Here is a 17,567-nt window from a genome sequence, read left to right on the forward strand (position 1 = left end):
ATCAAAGACACACAGAAGGCGTCTGCATTTGGAGTTGAAAGGTCTCTCCGTCAGGGTAAAGTATCGAAGACCCCGAAAACACGGAGAATTATGGCAATAACGCAGAGTATCATAGGGCAAGTATGAATACTATGGCTGCTGTGAGGAATGAAAATTGAAGTGTTGAATATTAACTTTGTCACTCAAAGTCGAAGAAGACTGGAGACTGAACCGGGGACTTAGAGAGAAATGGGCGAAACTAAGAAAAAAAAAAGCCACGCGCCGGAGCCTCTTACTGCTGGTACTTACTCGTGCCACGCCCCACTTTATTAGCACTCGTGGGACTCGCACCATGTCAGACAAAGTTGAGGTCACATGATATCGAGTATGACTGCGCCGAAAGTGGCAATTGTATTGAGTAGAGAAGTATCTGAGGAGCAAGAACTCCATTATAGTAAGAGCTGCACGGTTCCCGTGCGGCTCTTTATACACAAAAGAAACCTTTTGCCAGTTTAGGCAGCTGCTGTTACCGATATTAACGCTCTGAATTGAATTGAATTGAATTGAATTTAGTATCGCCTGCTGGCGCCCTATTGTAGGCATGAGGCGTGCTATCTAGCCTTCAAAGGCGATTACATTATTCCACCTGCCCTGTAGGGAGCCAATAGGTTCACGGGGACCCGTGGATTTAAGGATTGCACGGGTCCTTTACATACAGTGTGAGCGTCCAATAGCACTAAGCAGCCAAAGGCTATTGACACAGTACGTTGCATTCTGGCGATCGCGACAGACGCGTCGAGGAGAGAGCACAGTACGGATTAATTCACCTGTTGGATCATGCTGGTAGCTTCTATCAACTTAGTCTAAGAACCTGCATCTGCATTAAATGAAGCAAATTGTTCACTTCATGGAGGCTGCTAAGCAGTGATCGGAATGGTCTGGTCTGTCTTGGTCTTGGTCTGGTCTGGACCGCCAAGACTCGGTCTGGTCTGGCAATTTCTCGAGACCATGGTCGGACCGGTCGGACCATCAAGTACTATAACTTAAATAGGTTAAGCTGAGAGGCTCATGGCGGCCGCTGGCTGAATTTTGGCCCAGAATGGTTACAAGTTTGTCTCTCTTTGCTTTTTATCTCAAAGTCCTCCTCCTCAAAAAGAAGCAATCATGCTGTATTAGGCAATATAACTGGAAACAGTTGCCTGACACAGCGTGCAACAGCTTGCTAAGATGTTGTGTATAGAACCTGCAGCCGTAGATTCTCGTGCTTCCATTGACCGCAATGTCAACTTCAACATCTCTTTCGCCGTCTCCTGCTCCTACCCTATCACCCTCTCCCACTTCACCCGCCCAAACGCCGCCATTTAATCCCACCACGTTTTCAGCGCAGGCCCCATATCCTGAGCCGCCAGACGAGTTTGTCCAGGACCGCGTCAGGTATGTTAACCGCGTAATACTCGCAAATAAAGGATATCACCCGGGTTCGTCTCACATTTGGAAGTACGGCCTCCAATACGTCCGAGGCAGTGATACGAAAGAGGTGTATTACTGCCACGAGTGTGCGGTTGGAAAGTACAAGCAAGAATTGTTTGTTATCAATGGTACCTCTAGAGTCAGAAATCATCTTGAGAAGAAGCATCGGATTGACTCCCAGACTGGTATCAGGAGGAAATTTTGCACCCAGAAGTCAGTACTCGATTTACAGAAAGATGCTGCAGCTTCCAGCACCTTCTTCTGGAAGGACTCGGTTGAGAAGTTCAAAGAACTTTTGATCCGCTGGATTGTATACTGCCACATTGCTTTCTTTCAACTGGATAATCAGTATTTCCGCGAACTCCTCTTCTTTCTGAATCCGGCGTTAATGAACCACCTTCCGAAGGCAGCAAGAACCATTCGAAACTGGGTGATGACTGCCTTCAGGTCAAAGAAGCAGCAGCTTAGAGAAGATCTACAAGGTTCCCGAAGCAGAGTGTCAGTGTCCTTTGATCTCTGGACGTCGCCAAACCCTTACGCTATCCTAGGCATCGTCGCCATGTGGATTGATGCCGCCGGCAAGCGAAGGTCCACAGTTTTAGGTATGCGTCGTGTCTACGGTGAGCACACTGGCGAGAATATTGGATCAATTGTTCTTGAATTACTGAAAGAATACAACATCGACGGGGACTCAATTGGATACTTCATGCTAGACAATGCCTCGTCGAATGACATTGCAGTGGAATTTATACTCAAGGAGCTATGCCCATGGATGGACTCAAAACAGCGTCGCCATCGCCGGCTGCGCTGTCTGGGCCATATAATCAATCTCTGTTGCCAGGCGTTCCTCATGGGTCGGAACTGTGAGAAATTTCTTGCAAAGCTCGAAAAACATCATTTGCGCGGAGACTATGCAAAAGTAGAGGAGCTCTGGAAGAAATTTGGATGTTTGGGTCGGCTCCACAACTTGGTGAGATACATCCGGCTTACCCCTCAGCGTCGCGAGGAGTTTGCTACAATAGTGATCGGCGGGGATCTCTCTGCATTTGATGGGCTTGAGCTGATCCAGAATAACTCGACACGTTGGAATTCGTGGTTTCATTCAATCACACGGGCATTGAATGTGCGGGAACGTTTAGAGCTCTTCTCCGCCCGCCACGTACCTGCGAAAGGCTCTCAAGGGATTGCGAACTTCAAGCTAGATGGGCAGCACTGGTTCGAACTCGAGAAGATTGAACTCGCTCTAAGGGACTTCTATGCTGCAGCTTTACTCTCCGAAGGTAGGAAAAAGTCTCTTGCCGAATGGTTTTCGACCATAGACTGCCTTCTTCGAGAGATAAACGAGACGAAGGATCATTACTATGACATCCACACCGAGGATGACAACAATTTCACATGGACGTATCTTCAAAGCTGCGCGGACGCCGCCTGGTCGAAATGCGCGGAGTACTACAACAACCACCAACTGAATTGGCGGTGTCGATATCCCGACGACACTGACCTGCCGCCCGCCTACTACGCAGCTCAAATTCTTGACCCTTATCGAAAGTGGGCTTGGTTTAGACAAGAATGGGTTCTTCCAGGCGACAAGGAGAAGCAGGAGTGGTTTGATAACGCTCAGCTAGCCGTGAAAAAACTCTGGGAGACGGAGTATAAGGGAAGGCACACTGTTGAGATGCTGCCATCATCAGCTCGGAAGGAGAGAGATCCGGACCCGGCCTTTGATCGTCAAAGGGAACATAAGCGTATTCGAATAGACGCCCCGGTCTCTGCAGCTGATCTGTATGAGCAATACATTTCTACAGACCGACTTCATGACGATGAGGCAGGATGTGATGAAGCCATTGCTTACTGGTTGTCCCGCTATGACTCGCAGAGAGACCTTGCTCGCTTCGCTCTGGACATGTCTGCCATCTCACCTATGTCGGATGAGTGCGAACGTCTTTTTAGTAGTGCCAAGCTTACTGTTCTTGATCGCCGTGGCAGGCTGAAGGCTGATATTATTGAGGCGTGTGAGTGTCTAAGGGCCTGGTTTGGAAAGCCAGAGGTTGAGAACGATAGTGAGAGCGAGGACGGTAGGAATGACGACGATAGATTCAGCGTATCGCAGATGTAAATATACCTAGCTACCGACACCCATTTCCGTTTGTGTCTTCAGTCTCATCCAGCTTGTTGGTCTCGTTGGTCGGACCGGTCCGACCAACCGGTCCGACCAAAGTGGCTTGGTCTGGTCTGGTCCAACCCCCCAGACCAGACCAGACCAGACCATTCCGATCACTGCTTGTCAGTCCTCCGGAGACGGGTGGGGAAGACAGTGGGTGGCACTTGGTATTTGCGTTTAACGGCCTTGATGATGGCAGGCGTCGCTGGTGAGAGCGTCCTCTTGGCCAGCGGATGGGCCTCGTCAAGTGACTTCAGGCGGGCAGAGAACCACTACCACCTCGACCGACTAAGCCGGCCTGTCATCCATGTCACAGCTAAGAACGGCGCTCGCGGCACCGTTTACGACATGGGCTGGGCACCACCCTCCCTGTGTTATCATAATGGAGTTTGACAAGTACAGCGGTCCAGTGTTCCTGACCACCGTTGATGGCAGGAAGATTGTCCCGATTCTCCCAGTAGAGAGGGACTTCCTCATCGGAACCACTCCCTGCACTCGCACGCAGTTTCCCCTGATCGTATGCTACGCTATTACTGTTCACAAGTCGCAAAGCATCACTGAAGATGTGATCGTTACAGATCTCTCCTGCCGGGACTTTCAGACCGGTTTGAGCTATGTAGCTGTCTCTCGAGTGAAAACGCTCCAGGGCCTAATGCTGGATGGGCCATTTGATCGTAATCACCTGTTTCATGAGTCTCCTCCAGATGGTATGAAGATGAAGCTGCGGGACCAAGAGCTAAGGAAACGGCAGGTTCTTACACGGAATCCCTACAAGGTAGACCACGGTTCTGCATAAAAAAGTACAAAATTGCTCCGGTGATCAACTAGATAGCTAACTGATGTAATTTGCTGTAATAATTGGTTGGCCCACGGGCTCTCAGCCTTCGGATGATTCTACCCCTTGCACCGCCGCTCTTTGCAAGGGGTGACGTAGTATTTTTGGGAATTCCAAGCCTGATCTTTGAACACGACTCGGGCGGCTTGGTCTTGGTCAATGGGCAAATGACACGCCGTGGGGCTAGGGATGAGCCACTGCTGTTGTCGGATAAAACTGACTCTGTTGATAGAACAAGCAAACTTGGTGTAAATGCTGGTTGTCATGGCGTCGGCTATGAGAACTGAGAATAGCCGGGAAAAGCAATTATTTGCTTCGGACGAAAGGAAGTGTTTTGATATTAAAAGGAGAGCTGCAAACAGAGTCTGCAGCTCGAACAACAAGAATAACAATTTTGTAAAAGAGCTTAGTTAACAATGAGTCTCATAACGTGACAGCTGTACCCGTTCCCAAATCTAACCATCTGTCATATTTTAAATCACTGTACTGAGGTCAATCTAAAGTTCCAACTCATTTTCGCTATCGTGGTACATTTCTCTGTCTGCGCCCGCCTCAGATCAACTATCGACGTTTGAGACGTTACCAAAAAGCATTATTGCGACGCGGCCCGTATCAATTGCCTTAAACGGTGTATTCCTGGTCAGCGCTGCGTCCACTCACCGGCCATCCATCGGTTGACAAGATCGAGTGTGGCTTCGGGCTGGTCCAGGATCGCAAAATGGCCAGCGTCAAAGATGCGAGCAAAGGCGAAGTTGTCCGCTGCCTTGATCTCGCCGTAGTCGCCGCTGTTCGTGCCTGAGGTAACACGAATGCGTTGAGTCTGGGCCATGCTGAAGGCATCGCGACCTGGCCACTCGAGTGCCTCGGTCCAGGCCCGGTTGCCGAGCCAGTTGCAGATGAAATCCCCGTCGCCAGCAAACACAAGTACCGGAATCTTCTCTAGGGCCTTGGAGACCTGTTGCTGGAGGGGCTTCACCCAGTCACCTGTCCCCAGGAAATCGGAAAAAATGGATGCACTGCAAACTTCCCAGCGATCGACTCCCTCGACACCTAACGTTTTCATTACGTCCCTCTGGTTGAGCCAGCTCGTAATGGGTGGCACACTCTTGCTGCAGAAGTTTGTGAAGTTGCCACTGCATTGCTCGCGTAAGTTATATATATTGACCCCATTATCCGCCACAGGAGAAATGAGGGCATTATTACAGACGTCGAGCGCATGCGAACAAGTAGTTGCATCAGCAGTGTCGTAGCATGACTGGATCTGGTCTCGACATTTTGGCTCCACCTCTTTCATAGCCTGGCAGACGGTCTCGTTAACGACTGCTGCAATACCACCCTCGCCACAGGCCATGGGCCGATAAGATTGAAATTGAACTAAGGCATCGGTTATTCCATCTCCAATGATAGCGCTCTTGAGGTTCATGTTTCGGTCTTCATGGGAAAGCATCTCGGCAGCGATGGCAGGGACATAATGACCCGAGTACGAACTCCCAGCCACATGGAAGTCTTGCCTGGCGTACTCCGGGAATTGCTGGAAGAAAACTTGCATAGCCTTGTAGACATCCTTTGCAGCTGCCTCCGTAGAATTCACTCGCTGGCGGCTGCGCGAGAATCCGGCATTCACTGGTGAGTCGAGGAAAATTATAGACGCGCGGCTATTCCAGGAGAAAGGATTAGGAACCGGCTTGAGCTTCCCATTAATCCTAGCTGGACCCAGCTGCTGGAAGAGGCCGAGCATGGAGGAACACCCGGGGCCTCCCTCGATCCATAGGATCACGGGGTCCTTGGCGGGATCGTTACGAGACTCGAAGAACCCTGTCCAGGACGGTTAGTTATTATGAAAATCTGCTACTGCGATCATTGTTCCAGTTTAGTGCGCTGAAGTAACTCACAATAAAATAGGTGCTTGTCCTGCGCCTTGTCATCAAGATAGCCACTGAACTGCTTAACATTGTCGACACCCAGCGAGGAAGGGTCCGCCGTTTTTGCTTTCGGTTGGCAATTCCGGGGCTCCCCGCTTGGATTTGTGCGCTGGAGGTACGAAGCTACAGCCGCAGGCTTTCCGCTGTCTTGGATCGTGCTGACGTTACCGTTGTATGCAGCCAGGAGACCGGCTCCGGACGCAGAGCTGCCCCCGACCGAGGCCACCAATTTGGCGCCGAAAAGGAAAGCTAAGTCGGAAATCCGCATTTTTTTTTTCTTTTCAAGATCATCGATTGTCTAATGCCCTGTAAGGCGTCAAACGACGAAGGGGCAGAGAAAGAAGGGCAGAGGTAGCGAGCTGATATGACCCCAGCTGGTGAGGGTGTAAGAGCACGAGCAAGGTCGAGATGTTGGGCTAAATGATCGCTTGCGAGGGAAGAAGATTCCTTAGAAAAGCTCAGGAATACCTCCGTATTTATGCGACACAACAGAAGAGGAACAATGAATACACTGGGCCATTTCCCACAAACCTATTCGTTTTACAATGACGCCGTTTTTGCCAGTATCCATACGGTAAGGTTACTTCGTAGCTTCTTGGCCTCGTATTTTGTTTGCGGAAGCGCTAGGCTCCTCTCGGCTATGCTGCGGCAAAAATATCCCTCGGCTCTGCCACCTGCCCGGCTCTTCCCAATACCGCACCCGACAAGAGCATCCTGGCTCCCACTGGAATGGCCCCCCCCTTTGACTGGCTGAGCCCAGGATGGTCATCGATATGATCGATACGATACGATACGATATCGATATCGACGGGCGATATCGTCGATATCGTCGATATGGATGCACAGTTAGAATGTACGGTCACTCACTGTGGGAGATCAAAATTATTCCCAAAAATAAGGTACCGATTGTGCTATGTCGTTGCTGGAGTTACATCGACATCGGTTCACTACACAGTATAAACTGTGCAAGACAATACAAAGGAATTGCCAGCCTGTTGCCTCCGCAACAAGCCATGTCCTATTTTTAGAGTCCGAAATTTCGATTTACAAATAAAATTACCCTATTAGGGTTGCTCCAATTTCGGATATATTGTAATCGATATTGATATCGATATCGATATCGGTCGATACGATATTGATCGACGATACAAATCGATATACTTATCGATGACCACCCTGGCTGAGCCAACAAATTCCAGCTTCGTTCAGCATACATCGTTTGTGCTCGTGTGATGCACCTTTATCAAGTCTGTCGGGGCCGTATGCAGCCTTTGCCAAACGAGTCCGTTATCCATTTCTTTCGAAGCTGGGAAGGTATACGTCCTAGCAGAATCAGCTTATATCAATGCCCTCAGCTAATTGTTGTGATCTCTGGCACGTTCTGTCAATGCAAAGTCCAGTATGTTTGCTGCTGAAAAAGCCTCTGTCCTCAACTTGGCCACCTGACGAACGGTGGTGGTTAAATTGTGCGGAACGTACGACCCCCAGATCAGATCATCGGGGGACCCCTGCTGCCTGTGATGCTCGGCAGTCATTCACCGGAAGCTATTGGCGCAGTCACAGGGCACGGACTGCCAACGATACGAGCATAGACAAACATCGTACGACACCGCAATGGTAGCTCGATTCGAACCGCAGTATGGACTCGATGAAATGGAAGGATTGGCCCCGTACTTCATATCCAACGGCGTTGAGTTTTATCCGGGAGTGCAGGGGGTTGCTCTCATTTCATCCTGGTGTGCACGCAAATCCGCGTAATTGGCCGGGCGGTCACAGATATCGAACCTCATGTTGGCTGCCATCAGCAATTTACGCCATGTCGTCCGCTCCATCACTACTAGTATGCTTCGATTCTTGTGAATAGTGCCGAAGTGCTGGTCCGACGGCAGGCGCATCCTGTCGGATAAGGCTGCCACTGCTGATTGAAGAAAGCTGATTTGGTGTAATTGCTAGATGCCATAAAATCATAGATACAGAAGTTTGAAAAGCTGACTAACCACCTGTAATTTAATCAATAGGCTGGGATATCTTTCTAACAGAGATAAATGACATGAATCCCTTTGGCTAAGGCAATGACTATGCGGGCCGAACCACTTTGGTACGGGGCCTTTCGTACGGGGGCCGTGTGGCTGGTATTCCTAATTTGGCAGACGACGCCATTCCAGCAAGTGGCAAGCAGTACCGCATTGCTGCCGGAATATTCCAATGTAATTAGACCAAAATGCCACAAACCCTTTCATTTTATCAAACAATATATCGTGCATGTTACAATGAGCTCTCAGGAAACCATAGCTTTATTCACCTGTGCTGGGTGAAACGACAGCACAGCTGCCCAGTCGTCCCCTGAGGGCCAAAGGTGGGAGCTCACACCATTCGACCCCGAACTTCACTACGGCGCTGGAGACGATAATGCCTTGTATAATATTTTTGCGACATGGCCAGATAACTTCTTCAGCAGCCTTCCCAAGCCTCATGGCAACCGCGGTATCGATGAGCCTTATTTAGAATTGAGACAATCCCAAATATTCTTGGACGACTGCTTCCGCGGCAAGGGTACTCGGCGCTGCTGCACAACAACGATTCCCTGTCCAGATAAGCTGGACAGAGAGCGTATGCGCCAGCAAGTCCAATTGGAGGAAGTCAATACTTACATAACACCCAAAGCCCTCTTTCGGTCTGCTCTAGACCTCGCACGCGAGCAAGCAAAGCTTGACTCCTCATTGGCAAACGCTTTGGCTAGGCATCGTCGGACATCTGATCTGCGGAGGGCTACTTGTGAGAACCCAAGTGCATCACCCTCATTGATACAAAGGCGAGACCGACAGGAACATCAAGAACGTGACGACAACTCAGACACAGGCTCTAGTACTCAAAGTCAGTCTAACACCATTCTCAACCCGCCGATTCCTGGTCCCCTCACTTCATCAATACAGGCTCTCCAGTCCCAAGTCAACAACTTTGCAAAGGAAAACGGATTTGGAGTGGTCAGACGGAACGGCTCGGGTAGTAGTGTACGGAAAACCCGGTACGTATTTGAGTGTGATCGGTATGGCCAGCCGCGCCCATCCAGAGGGGCAGGGCTTCGCCAGAAGCGCTCTCGGAAATGCGGTTGCAAGTGGAAGGTTGTGGGGGAAGCGTTAGAAGAGAACAATTATATGTGGACTCTGCGGGAGTTTGCCGACCTTCAGCACAGTAAACACAATCATGGACAGAGTATGAGTCTCTCAGCTCATCCAATTCACCGGAGGCTAAGCGACTCTGTCAAGGCAACGGTTGAAGCTATTAGCCGGCGAGTCGGCATACGGGCCCGCGATATACGTGGCGTTGTCAAAGAAAAACACCCCGGCACCGTCTATACGCGTAAGGACATCTATAACGCTAGGGCGCTCTTGCGCCGCGAGAAGCTTGACGGGTTGAGCCCAACAGCCGCCTTGATTAAGCTCTTCGATGAGAGAAGCATCCCATATATTGTCAAATGGTCAGACGCAGAGCCTGACCGCCTTGTTGGCTTTATATGGACCTTTTCATACTGTCTTCGCATGTGGAAACGATTTCCCGAAAATCATGAGCTTTGATAACACGTACAATACGAATCGTTTCAAGCTGCCCCTCTTCCAGGTGACGGGGCAGACCTGTCTCAAATCTGTCTACAACGCCGCTTTCGGATTGATCGATAATGAGAGACGGGAAGGTTTCCAATTCCTCGCTGAGGGACCCAGACAGCTAATTGTGGAGCATGAAATCCAGTCACCGGACGTGATCATCACGGACTATGATAAGCAGATGAAGGTTGCATTAGATATCCAGTTCCCCGGCAGCCAACAGCAAATTTGCATCCACCATGTCATCTCAAACGTTCTTCTCAATGCCAAACGAAGGTGGAAGGACGCAGAGGAGGAGGGTGACGGCTGTGGACATAACAGTTCCGACAGTGAACGGTCACAGGCGGCACTAACCTCGAGAGATATGGAAGCTGTGCGAGCTGTAGGGAAAGACGGCAGCCCGCCGTTGCGGACTGACCACACCTCACCTGTGCCACACAACTATCGCGGAGTCCTTGAATTATGGAAGCTCGTGGTCTTCGAACAGACTAAAGATGATTACGAGAAGGCCTGGGCGCGTTTATGCGATGAGTTCAATGACCAGCAGATAATTCTGATGTACCTTTACAATACTTACTTGCCTGTAAGTGCGCAATGGGCTCATTGCTTTATCAAGAAGTACCGCAATTTCGGGGTTCGGGTGACTTCTGGCACGGAGGCGAGCAACAACAATGTCAAGAGTTATCTGCTCAACGGCATGAGCAATTTATACGGACTTGTCGAAGCGATCGAGGGCATGTTGGCTGATCAGCAGCAGGATTTCCTTGACAACTGCTCGCAAGACGAAGTCCTGGATTGCAATGCATTCATATTTGACAAACCGGAAACGCCGCGGAATATGACTGTTTGCATGATAAGAAGCAAAGGGGGTTGGGAGTTATTCAGCTAGGGAGGCGCCGAGCTTGCCAATCGGCGATACTAGGTGGCGAAGCTTGATGTAACCATTGAGGCAATCGCACAAGGACAACAAACAAACCAGGCGATCTGGCTAGCGAATCCAAAGGTGCTTGGAGACGACAGCCGCCCGACATGCATGCCTGGTGCACGAAGCTACGCATACATCAATACATGAACGGCTTCAGAACTACCGACCAGTGAGATTGTCAGGCAAGAAGGTCGACGTGCGTGGCATTTTAGGGATCCAGTGACATCACCTTCGGAGATTGATCAAGGAAGTATTGCCTCTTCACTTCGTACTTCTCCTTTCCACATCAGGCACCTAGGTAACAAGCAATCGGAAGGTCATAGAGCCGAGCATCCCTGCTTGTGAAAAAGGCACCTGAACAACTCGGCGGACAAGGTTGCTCGTAAGATTTTGGCTCGCGCTTCATCAAGCAGTTGATGTGATGTGTCACAATTTCAAAGAATTGGACATGTCAGGCCCCACGGATTTCCGATAATTACGATATAATATTCATCTCAGCTCTGAGAAATTTTCCCCGATTATCTACATCTAGGCCAAATGTGGAACAAGGACAGGAAATAATGAGTACTGGGATTGATGACCAATGTTTAAGAAGGTTTTTGCGACACGCGCAGGCTCTAGGATTTACATCCCGTACAATAGAATGCAAGTTGAGTCAACTGCCTGCTACCATGACGCTGCCGAGCATTGGGCCAGGGTATCCATGTAATACTCAAGAACCAAATGTGAAAAAGAGAAGTGGGCGCCCTTACATTGGAGCTTATAACGTTATATCGCGACATTTGTTCCTGCCTGAGATGCTCAAAGAGACCGAAATTGGTCCGTATCCCAGCATCATTTACATCCAGAGAGATTTCATGCGCTCATTTTTTCGTGGATTCCCTGATCATCTTGCTGTCATAGCCAGAGATGCTGGTGCAGAAACAACACAACTGAGGAGAAGCATCACACCAAGATATGATGCGCCACAGCCAGCGACAGATACTTCACCTGCAAATATGTCGGTACCGGCAGCTGATCTTCCTCAGAGGCAGACAAGCCCAACTTTGACAACGCAAAGCCCAAATACGGATTTCCAGTTGTCAGCTCCTGCTCTGACTGCTGCCTTAAGGGCACGAGGCCGCCGACAGCTACGGCGCCACGATTCCGAGAGCATGCGGTCTATATTATCGCCGCCTCAACCAGAAGAACAGCAGAATGGAGACCACCTGTCCGCCAGTTCCCGTCCAGGCACTATCATTAATCTTCAACCGTCCACCACTTGTCAAATGACTCATTCCAGGGATACACTCAGTTCCATTCGAAGTCAAGATACGCAGAGTTCGGACTCAACAGGTCGAACAATCCTCGCGCCGTATGATCTGCATAGGTACAAGTTCTGAGTAGGTTAGGTGAAGTAAAACAGTCGGCAAACGACCTCTCCCTCCGAGGCCCCGGCTGGCGCTGCTTCCATTCATTGGTACTTCTTCTATTTTACGTCGCATATCTGCTTCACAGTGAACTGACACAAAGCCAGGCTCTATGTGTGACAACCCTCGCCAATGTGTAGCAGTGCAGTGATTACAAACATGCGGAATAATGGTAACGCAAGGGCTATACCCAGATCCTTGAAAGGTCGCCTGGGATGTATTGAGCCTGTCGCCGCCGTGCTAACAACGACATTGACGACAACCCTGGGAACTAAGGCTGTAGCCACGACAATCACAACGGCCGTAGCCAGCTTCGTAACCAAACGATGGTTAGAAGTGGGCCACTCGGGGGTGGACTACGTTATTCCCTGAAATAAGCACCTTGGTTGTGCTTAGAATCAGGTCGCTGCTATGCAAGGGATAAACTGCAACTTTTGAAAGATCGATTGTGCGAAGCAGTAAGTCACCGTCAGGAGAAAGTCTGAAGAAAGGAAACGATGGGCTAGGCGTCTAAATGAGTCGAAATATCTGCTAAACTGTGAAAATCTCTCTATACTCAGCTTCTTCCAGCGAAGTCCCTCGGACTCAAAGTGTTCCAAAGCAAGTAATTCATCTACTCAATCCCTCCTTTCCCGGCATCGACCATGTACTCCCTCCCACTCCACATGTTCAAGAGCCTGAGGAGCATCGGCTATTTCATGTTCACTATTCCATCACCACACTAACGAATGCTCCAGGGGTGTGCGCTGATCGGCATGTCCGTGTTGTCGTTGCTTGTCCGTGAACATTGTCGTACCGGAAATCTCAGCTGGTGATATTGTGTTAAATGCGGACGCATTGCTAGGTCCACTGACCTGCTGATATGTCCATGGACCAGGAAGTGCCGATCCCGCAGGACGGGGAAATTGGAGGTATAACTCTTGGAATGGCGTCCACGACACGATGCCATTTTTAAATGTTAGACAAGTTTGAAGGTAGACAACCTCAGCGGTCAATGCTTGGTTTTGCGAGGTCAATTCTCTTATCGCTTGGTCACTGGCAGTTTGTGATTCCAGCTCTCTGACCGTGGATTCAAGTCGTGCTATATATTGCTTGGTTCTCTGTCGAGCTGCGCGCTGGGCAATTCGATCAAGAGTTCGTTTGCGTTCTAATTTCTCCGGAGTTAATTTAGCGGTCTGGCGAGATCCTTGCGGAAGATTAGCAACGAATGAGCCTTGCACACCGTTTCATTATACAAAATCAGGGCGAGCCCAAAAACATTGTCAAAGAGTTGTAAATCCTTACTTTTACGCTGAGTAGTGCAGCTTGGTGCCGTGGGTGAGGGAGCACCAGGAAGTAATATCTGTGGTTTGTTCAAAGAAATGCGCATCCCTCTTTGTCGTTATTGTTTTACGTCCGTAATCACTTCGGAGCTACGGGGTACGACTTATCCCAGCCATGATATCCATCTAGTTCAGGGACAACATTTATCACCAAGTTATTGGTGTCGCAGGTAGGAAAAAGGAGCTAACAAGGGCGGCCCAGGGTTAGCTCAGGGAACATTTGTTGTATCGAGAGGGTAACTATTAAACGCTAATGCGGCACCTACGGCTCCAGTATGACACTGAGATGCCTGCGTGCCTGGCCGTGCCGGTGAACAGTTGAGATTAGGACAACCCTACCGCACCATGGCGGGCAGGGGCGTGGATTGTCCCGAGACGGATGGCAGATCATCATGAGTACAGGGATATCGCAGTTCACTCTTCGCTTCAGCAAATCAAAGGGCCTCTACGTGAGGTCTGCAGTGCAGCTTTGTTGCTAGACCGCTGTTGCGTTAGTTACCAGATACTCCCAACCACGCTCTCCGATATATGGAGTTGCATGGATGCATTGATTCCAAGCCACTCCATATTCACAACCCGTCAATTTCTGCTCGGGAGACGCCACATTGCCTTAAACAGAGTGGCGGCACTGATCGTTTAACGTTTTAGTCCTCGCCTTAACACGCAGACTCTAGTAGTGGGTCAAAACCTGTCAACATTTTTAAGGCTGAGTTTTTCCCACTAGTGACATCCGCAGAGCATCCCGATTCGACCCCTTGTTCACAGTTCTACCTTGTTGTGCTGACGCATGTGATGCATGTTTAGATTCAATGCCTCAGCTGTCTGGCATCACCATCATTTCCCTCTCTCGTACATCACGCCATAAATGCGTCATTCCGAACAGGCTGCCTATCCCATGCCAAGATAATCAGGGGATGGCCTTTGGAACCTTGGAGACGGGGGGGGAGGAGAAAGATGCGTTTTGTGGTTGTGATTCCGTGGACTTCTGGGGCTCCATGAAATATTGACAGCGGACCGATGTGGGGAACCTGCTCGACACCACCTGCCCTTTCAGGCATGACCATCATACAAGGGTCAGCCAATACTTTCAGGTGCTTGCATGGATCACTCGGAGGCTGCCGCAGTTTTGGGGCGTTCAATCAAGGTGGCCAGCCCTGCCACGTGTTTCAGAGTGGAACTAGACCATCATCCTCCGACTTTGCGAGTAATTGGTTCGGTAATATTGCCGAATTGCCTGTTTCATTGCACTGATCCTAACCCTGCTCAGGTATTTAACCCAGCAAATGTCTTCCAAGCCCATGAAGAAATGCCATGATGGAGGCCAAAAAGCGAGAGGAGGCTCTTCAGAATGAGACAAACAGGCCCGGCGGCAACAGAAGATTTGTTGCTGCCCCTGCTGAGAGGTCCCCATAACCACTTTTGTCTCTAACCGCACAAAGTGCTTCAATGCAACGCATATTACTATCACAAGTCGCGTCCAACAGTAGCTATCGTATTGTATAAACAACAACCTCCTATTAGCTCTAGACAAGATAGATTAAAACAATGTATATGCCTACCCCATCTTCGTCTTCCGGTAAAGCCTTCTCAAGACCAGCGATGTCGAACTTCTTCATCGTCATGATTTCAACGGCAACCCCCGGTCTGCGGTTTTATCCCCCGACGAAGTTATCTGTTGTAAGACACTCGGGGAAACTTGCCACGACAGCCCGAACTTGTCGCCAGCCATTCGCCTTGCTACTTCGTACTGTTGCACCCCGGCGTAAGATAATAGCTACACGCTTGAATACTCGTGCCCGCACTGCCCGGGTAATGTTCCTGAAAATGGTGGGGGTGTGGCACGAGCACTCCGTTGGAGATTTGCGACTGAAAGCAGGGCTTGGGACCTGAAGGTAAGGTAGTGGGCTGTGAGTACATCACACCCTGCGTCTGAATGAGACTATTTGAAGTTTAACAGCCACCAACATACTGGCTTCCAAATTCAACTCTCCATTTTAGGAAGCACTCACAGGGTTAAGCGATGGCTCCTATTGGCCGCAGCGGACCAGGGATGGCGTAATTCAGGTAGCCCTCGGGATTAGGACAATATTCCAAAATTGCCTTCCCATCGGGCATACTACTGCCACGACAGACCAAATCAGGGTGATATATGTTATAGGAGGTTGTGTCATTACGACATGTCTGGAAAAGAGCAGTGGGCCTGAACTTCCTGTAAACAGCAGATCTTTCGGGATCTGACTTGGTAGGTTGGTGACTCTAATGTGCTGCAAGTCATGCAGCTGTCTCCTTCCTTCCACTGCCTGGCGATGGCTTCTCGCATAATGCGCTTCAGTTCCACCGCTCCACCCCGGTGGGTTGTAGTTCCTGGACAACAGCATTCGTTGTTTCATAACCCTTCTGTCAAACTACCTTGGCACATATATGTCTTGAGCGTGTAAACTTGTGCTAATGTTTTGCATCGAATGGAATCGTTCAAACGTATGAAACACACTCCCAGGGACGTGTATCCATAACGGTCGTCTACGGGTAAAGTTGAATCGACCGTTCACTTACAAAAAGTCCCTGCCTGGTGGTCATGCCACGCACGGCATTGCGGATAACGACGAACCAACTGGCGTCGTCACCGCACCCGTTCAAAGGCGGCGCGTCGTTCGTATTTGAGCACCTAAATCGGAAAATGCAATCCGTTTTGCAACATGGCAGACTTCAGCTTACTTATTGCCCGGGCTGAAAAGCGCATGGCAGAGAACGTCAGAGAAAAAGACAGGATTATTTTTGGTATTGGTGAGCTTGATAGGGAAATGGCCAAAACTACTCGGTTTTTGGCGGAAATGGAGATAAAGAGAGCGGCTGCGCAGTTTGCTAGACCTAGGACGGCGGAATTAGATGCTGACTTGAAGTCCTTGAATTATTACGTTTCAACCCTGACAGAGTCCTTGACGACGTTGGAACGTTTTAGGTTGGCTTATGTGTTGAAGGTTGAGGAGCTAGATGAGAGGCTGCAAGGAGACAGGAGTGTGGTTCAATTCTGTAGTGATCATTGAGGGATTGAGCACAGTGACAAAGTACTGGGACATAAATTTCAGCAGCATTGGAGGATTTTGGATTCTAGACAATTGGCCAACGCAAGGTTATCTCAACACAATCTACTGATATAACCTTACAGGACAACATGATGACTACTCTACTTACCGACAAATGACCGCATTTCCATATTGTGTCCTCCTATCCCTTCGCGGCCTGCTCAATTCTTGACAATCACCCGGTGATTTGCTGCTTCTAAACGCTTTTATTTAATTCTTTCTCCTGATAAACTGCTTCAAGCAGGCTCGGACTGCTTTGCATGTCCCTTACTTTGAGTTGTGCCAACGCAGCCTGTTTTCGGTCAGAAGCCACCTCAAGGCTCGCAAGTCATCAATGCTCAGCTTCTTGGTTGTGGTTACCCAATTTAAATCATCTTACCCTCGCTGCGTATCCGGCTGGCCGACAATCAAAGCGCCAAGGAAGTAACCGCCTCCCGTCTGATAAGTATGCCTCTGTTGATAGAACAGGGAAACTTGGTGTAACTGTTAGCTGTCATAACGTCGGCTATTAGGGGGATGAAGATAGCCGGAAAAAGCAATTATATGCTTCGGACGAAAGGAAGTTTTGTTATTTAAAAAACGGCTGCAGAGAATGGTGTCTAAGCAGAACAACAACAGTGATTTTACGACAGTGTCTACCTGTGTGCGATAACATAAAGTGACGTAGCTAATTATGAGTCTCATAACGTGACAAGTTCACCTGAATAGGTGGAAAGGCCACAACGAACGAAACCATGCACGAACCACGCAACCACAGCCGCTGAAACGAAGGGGCGAGGCTCCGAGCCCGGAGTGTATGGGCATATCGATTATAGTCAGAGGTGTGTGGTGCTCATGACGAGAGGAAAGGGTAACGGCT

General features: G+C 49.5%; 5 protein-coding genes across 5 annotated transcripts; 3 read left to right on the forward strand and 2 right to left on the reverse strand.

The window, feature by feature from the left end:
• Positions 1 to 1,258: 1,258 nt before the first annotated feature.
• On the forward strand, positions 1,259 to 3,565 carry VFPPC_12518 (restless-like transposase; the record flags this gene model as incomplete). Its single annotated transcript, XM_018290362.2, has 1 exon — positions 1,259 to 3,565. One exon carries the CDS (start codon positions 1,259 to 1,261, stop codon positions 3,563 to 3,565), a length of 2,307 nt encoding a protein of 768 aa, XP_018136065.2.
• A 427-nt stretch (positions 3,566 to 3,992) lies between these two features.
• Positions 3,993 to 4,406, forward strand: VFPPC_18482 (ATP-dependent DNA helicase PIF1; the record flags this gene model as incomplete). The annotated part of the gene is made up of 1 exon (XM_022430083.1): positions 3,993 to 4,406. One exon carries the CDS (start codon positions 3,993 to 3,995, stop codon positions 4,404 to 4,406), a length of 414 nt encoding a protein of 137 aa, XP_022284900.1.
• A 679-nt stretch (positions 4,407 to 5,085) lies between these two features.
• VFPPC_18483 (serine carboxypeptidase) lies at positions 5,086 to 6,635 on the reverse strand (the record flags this gene model as incomplete). The annotated part of the gene is made up of 2 exons (XM_022430084.1): positions 5,086 to 6,260; positions 6,338 to 6,635. The coding sequence occupies 2 exons, from the start codon at positions 6,633 to 6,635 to the stop codon at positions 5,086 to 5,088; spliced, it is 1,473 nt and encodes a 490-aa protein (XP_022284901.1).
• Positions 6,636 to 7,981: 1,346 nt separating this feature from the next.
• Positions 7,982 to 10,858, forward strand: VFPPC_18484 (transposase; the record flags this gene model as incomplete). The annotated part of the gene is made up of 3 exons (XM_022430085.1): positions 7,982 to 8,121; positions 8,691 to 9,870; positions 9,971 to 10,858. The coding sequence occupies 3 exons, from the start codon at positions 7,982 to 7,984 to the stop codon at positions 10,856 to 10,858; spliced, it is 2,208 nt and encodes a 735-aa protein (XP_022284902.1).
• A 4,780-nt stretch (positions 10,859 to 15,638) lies between these two features.
• VFPPC_18485 (hypothetical protein) lies at positions 15,639 to 16,015 on the reverse strand (the record flags this gene model as incomplete). Its single annotated transcript, XM_022430086.1, has 2 exons — positions 15,639 to 15,741; positions 15,819 to 16,015. 2 exons carry the CDS (start codon positions 16,013 to 16,015, stop codon positions 15,639 to 15,641), a joined length of 300 nt encoding a protein of 99 aa, XP_022284903.1.
• Between the last annotated feature and the right edge of the window lie 1,552 nt (positions 16,016 to 17,567).

Source organism: Pochonia chlamydosporia (genome assembly GCF_001653235.2).
Source record: "Pochonia chlamydosporia 170 chromosome Unknown PCv3seq00020, whole genome shotgun sequence".
Classification (NCBI taxonomy): domain Eukaryota; kingdom Fungi; phylum Ascomycota; class Sordariomycetes; order Hypocreales; family Clavicipitaceae; genus Pochonia; species Pochonia chlamydosporia.